Raw genomic sequence first — 5,338 nt, forward strand, 5'->3', positions numbered from 1 at the left:
CGAACACCATACAAGACACGATCGTAAGGTATGGTAGGTGAACAATTTCTAGGGCACGTGATGAATGTGTGACAGAGAGATCGGCCACTCCCTCTCTCCAATGGTGATGGCATCAAAGTGATGGGTGAGCGTGGAGGTGGCACTTTGCTCTTGGCCAAAGATTGGCCCATGCAAAGAGGGTTCATGAGATTCCTTCAGAACCAGAAGACCAAGTCAAACCTGAGTTTGAATCAGAGTATGAATCTCCAGAGTTAACCTTCGAACTAGACTCAAAAGAATCGGATCAGACCAATTTCATAGCACTGATGGCCAAAGAAGAGATAGTTGAATCTGAGTCTGAATTCGAGATGGCAGCAGTCAAGAGGGAGAATCCTATCATGGATCTAAAAGGTAAAATTGTAAATTTCACATAACCTATTTTAAGTGTAGGGAGAAGGGGCACTATAGAAACAAGTGCCCTACTCGTAATATTCGGCCGGCACAATCGAAGAAGAAGGAGAAATTAATCCGGAAAGGGAAGAAGCAAATTGAATGCTCCAGTGCAAATGAATGTGTCACTGCAAAAGTAAATGTCCATAAAGAATACCCAAAAATCCAAGGGGAGAAATCAAGGTAAGTAAATTTACATTACATGAAAATCCAATTTTTGCAATGCATGTTTGTCCCCTTACTAATTCTGCTTACTCTAGTACAAATTTATCTAGAAAATTAGATATGCATGCTAATAATGCAATGAATAAATTTGATTCAAATCTAAATAAGAATAACTCAAAATTATTTAATAAACATAAGAAATTAACTTTTAGAAAATTAGAGAAACAAAGTAATATTTTAAAAGGTAAAATATATAAGTTAGAAAAGATTATTAATATTTTAACTAATCCACAAGATCTAGACTTGGGTTACAAGTCTAAGGTAAAACATAAACCCTACAAACCAAGTTATAATCAAGTACCTTTTAATTATAAAATAAACTAAAATCTAATCTAACCTTAAATTCAATTAACTTAGATCTAAACTAAATCAAATTAAAATTCAAAAGTTTACTTAAACTTGTTAACTTAACTAAAAATTGCTTGACTTGGTTGATCCATGCAAATTACCATGACCATGCATATGCTAAATTGATAAATGTCGATCATGATTATTAATTGTATAATCCAGAATGGTTAGATAAGGACCTAGGCTTGATTCACACTTGACTAGTTAGACCTAGGGGTTTCAAAAAGAAAATTAGATATCTAATTTATTTGAAAGACTTTGTCTAGAAGTGGCGGATGATCTCATATCCAAGAAGACCTAGTATCTCGCCACAGCTTGGAAGTCAATCATTGAAATAGTTATTTAATTGACTAACTATAAAACTTGAGTCTAACTCAAATGTATATTAATCTTTAGATGATAATTTAAATTAAAAATTAAATTAATCATCTCACAAATCTATTAAGGCCCCGTGATTGAAAATCTAGAAAATGATGAGATGGACCTAGGTTTAAAATAGTTAATCATACCCAAATTAATTAATTTCAAAATGTTAATATTAATTTTAAAATGTTAATCTTAATTTCAAAATGTTAATTATTTTTAAATCATAATTAAATTATAATTATTTTTAAATTATGATTAATTTCAAAATTATAATTTCAAAATCATAATTAATTTTAATAAAAGTATTTGATTATTAATCTTTAAATCATAATTAAATTTAAAATTATTAATTCTTAGATTTTCAAAATCTTAATTATTTCTAAATGCTAATTAATTTTAAAATCATATTTAATATGTAAGATTATAATTTTAAACATAATTAACTTTTAATTTATTTTCAAAATCTTTAAAATTTTAAATGTTTACTCATATTTTAAAACTTGAAATTCAAACTCATTGAAAATTCAAACTTATATTTCAATAGTTTTTAAATAAAGTTAACTTCATCTCTCAAACACTCATAAGCTAAACATGTTTGATAACCTAGAATAGGTGAGATGAAAAATCAGGAAAATAATAACTTTTTTTTATTTATTTACATGCTTAGACTCTAGGATCCTCAAAAATTTTAAGGCATTAATCAAGGGGGAATGAAGGGAGTCATGTTAAGTTTTTTTTTTCTTAAAGTTTTCTTTAAAAAAAAAAGGGATTCAAATATTTCTGAAAAAAAGTTTATTTTTAAACTATTTTTGGAATAAAAAAATCATTTACTTAGCTAAGTATTTTTACGATAAAATATTTTTAAAAGCTAAGTTTTGAAAGCTAAGTACTAAATTTATCAAAGTTTTTTAAAAGCTAAGTTTTGAAAGCTAAGTACTAAATCTATCAAAGTCTTTTTAAAAGCTAAGTTTTGAAAGCAAAGTACTAAATTTATCAAAGTATTTTTTAATCTAAGTTTTTTCAAATATAAAAATTTAGCTAAGTTTTTTTTGGAAAAACTATGACAGTTTCAAATCTTACGTTTATCTAAGTTTTTTAAATAGTTAAGTATTTTCAAAAAAAAAAAAAATCTCTACTTTAGCTAAGTTTTTTAAAAGAAATTATTTTCAAAGCTAAATTTCGCTGAGTGCTACCCTTCAGGGGGAGCTTGAAGTTAAAAAGAATTAATTTTTTTTACAACCCTCTCTCTACTTACACTACAAGAAAATTGGGATTCTACAACACTTAAAAGACAACGCTTTTTATAAAAAGCGTTGTCTATTTTTTTTTAACAACGTTTTAGTGAAAAGCGTTGTCTATTTCATTATTTTCTTATTAATAGACATCGCTTTTCTAAAAACCGTTGTCTATTAGTGATTTTTAAGGGTCAAAGACAATGCTTCGTAAAAAGCGTTGTCTATTAGACTGATTTTTAGTGTCTACAACAACGTTTTATAAAAAGTGTTGTCTATGTTTAAAATCTCATCTAAATCTTGATTAATACAAACCGTTGGATCTAGGTAAGGAGGAGAAAACCCGAACCCTTCTCCCAACTTCGATCTTCCGATCATTTTTTTTATCCCGAACCCTTCTCCCAATTCCTCATCTCACGCACCTTCTCCATCCAACTCTCTCCGGCAAACTCCTCTCTGGCCTCCAGATCCGGGGCGTCGGCGGACTCCTACATCGGGAGCCTCATAAGCTTGACCTCCAAGAGCGAGATCATATACGAGGGCATCCTCTACAACATCAACACCGAGGAATCCAGCATAGGCTTGCGCAACGGTATAGTTTGCTTTATGCCCAATTCCTCGCGTCTTCGCTTTTCTCCACTCCCCTTCGCGCTGTTCCTCGTTAAAGGGAACACTTTTTCAAGCTTTTTTGGCTGGATTTTGGGTTTCTTGTGTCCAAGGGATTGCCGCATCACGAAATTTTATTTGGAGGAGGCTTCCAGTTTTCGTGATTTTATTATTTTATTTGGGATTTAGGTCATAGTTCTGGGTTTTAGTTTTCTCTGTATCCATGAAAATTTTCATGTGCAAGTGTGGTATCCGCATAATATTTATGCACCTGTAAGTATGAAACTGCAGTTTGTTGCCCTAACATTTATGCACCTGTAAGCATGAAACTCTATTTTATTCAGGGTTCTTATAAGGCCACATCCTGCAATTTGGTGCTTAGTTCATGGAATGGCTGTTGTGTACCTTGTTGCCCTAACATTTTTGCTTTTCCAGGTTTGTGTGTTTCTATCTTTTAATTAGAATGATTATCAAGCGCATCTGATTCAGTTTCATTCTTTTCCATTTGTTGTTTTTGGAAACCATTTTCCTATTTATTGTGCTTTAGTAATTGTTGCCATTGATTCAAATAGGATAAAATTTGAGCCAAGAGTAATAATTCTAATAGTATGTGATGCTGGATACTTCATCAGCTTTAATTTCTCATGAAAATTCACATATAGAAGATTCGTACTTCAAACTTTTTGCTGCTGAGGTTTTTGTTGTTTCATCTGTTATTGTGATTTTGGTAGAATCTAGACCTCAAATAATCAATAAAGTCATCTAATAATTCTGCTGTGAATTTGACAAATGTTCCTCTGGTTTCTTTTTCTCATTTCCAGAATCGTGATGATGCTAGGCAGTTTATGAAATATCTCCATCCTGCTCTGGGAGTTGGTAAACACTTGATTTAGGTGCTTTATGGTTTCCTCCAGAAAATAGCATATTCATAGATAAAGAAATTAACAGAATCTTTGTTTGTGCATTCCAGAATTACCTGAAAGATCATATGGAGCTGATTGCCGTATTTATGTCCCAGAGAATCCAAAAAACAGGTTTATCAATGTTTATGTATGATTCCTTCATTCATCAACCTTTTGTCATTCAGTTTATATTGCTTGGATCTTTCAAGGAACCTATACCTTTTTAGATCTTGTCATCACTAATTTGTGTTAGTTTATTGCAGAATACATTATTTGATGAGTTTGTTCTTGCTCATATTTTTGGATGGCGGGGTAAGGCAATAATGATACGAAACCAGCCCCTTCTGTGGGTGTTGTCAATTGGCTTCGAATTGATGGAGGTTCAATTTCATTGTTTTACCTCTTTTTTCTTTTTTTTTTTCTTTTTTTTGCAAAAATTACTTAAATAATGTTTTTTTTAGTTCATTTGCTAACAATTGCAGTTTACTTTTCGCCACATGTTGCCAAATTTCAATGAGTGCTGGTGGGACAGTATTATTTTGGACATCTTGATCTGCAATTGGTTTGGTGAGACCTTAGTTACTCTCTTGTTACCTGCAAATGGATGCGAAAATAATTACTTTAGTAATGGTTGAATGATGTGTTGAACATAAAGTATGAAAATTGCCTTACCTCTGATGCTTTGGTGCCATATTTTGAAATATGGTCTCATACTAGCATGTCTGACAGTACTGACTTGTGTTGTCCAATGCTCATTATCACTAAAGAGTAATAGCCATATGACCCATTGGTAAATACTTGCAGGCACTTCAACTGACATCTAAAAATTTTTGGAAATGCAGCCTTAGTGGTCCATTTTGTTTCTGAGTAAATGCATCATTGTGAACGCTTTTAGGTTGGTCACAGAAGTCTCCCTGATAGTCTGAACCTTCAATATTGGTGACTGGTAACTAGATGGCTCTCGGTTCCACATTATTATTTTCTTTATGTTTCTCAAAATCTCTCTTATTTTAGCTTCAAATTAATTGAGGATTGCGTGAGGAGAGTAATATTATTTGGTGATTTAAAGTATGTCAAGAACATAAAGGCTGAAATTACCTTGTTTTCACTGTCTTGATTGTTTGATTCCTAACTAGTTGTTTTGGAAGGAATTGTCTGATTGTTAATGTGTTTTCATGACTCTTCGTCATGTCAATGTATCGTAATTCATTTTTTACTATGTTAACTGGA

General features: G+C 31.6%; 1 protein-coding gene across 1 annotated transcript; it reads left to right on the forward strand.

Annotated features, from left to right (window-relative positions):
* Nucleotides 1-305: 305 nt before the first annotated feature.
* On the forward strand, nt 306-4,743 carry LOC121972408 (CDP-diacylglycerol--serine O-phosphatidyltransferase 1-like). Its single transcript, XM_042524079.1, has 7 exons — nt 306-390; nt 3,416-3,479; nt 3,551-3,641; nt 4,028-4,082; nt 4,177-4,256; nt 4,372-4,488; nt 4,591-4,743. Exons 1-7 carry the CDS (start codon nt 306-308, stop codon nt 4,741-4,743), a joined length of 645 nt encoding a protein of 214 aa, XP_042380013.1.
* The last annotated feature ends 595 nt before the right edge of the window (nt 4,744-5,338 follow it).

This window comes from Zingiber officinale, chromosome 4A (genome assembly GCF_018446385.1).
Source record: "Zingiber officinale cultivar Zhangliang chromosome 4A, Zo_v1.1, whole genome shotgun sequence".
Taxonomy (NCBI): Eukaryota; Viridiplantae; Streptophyta; class Magnoliopsida; order Zingiberales; family Zingiberaceae; genus Zingiber; species Zingiber officinale.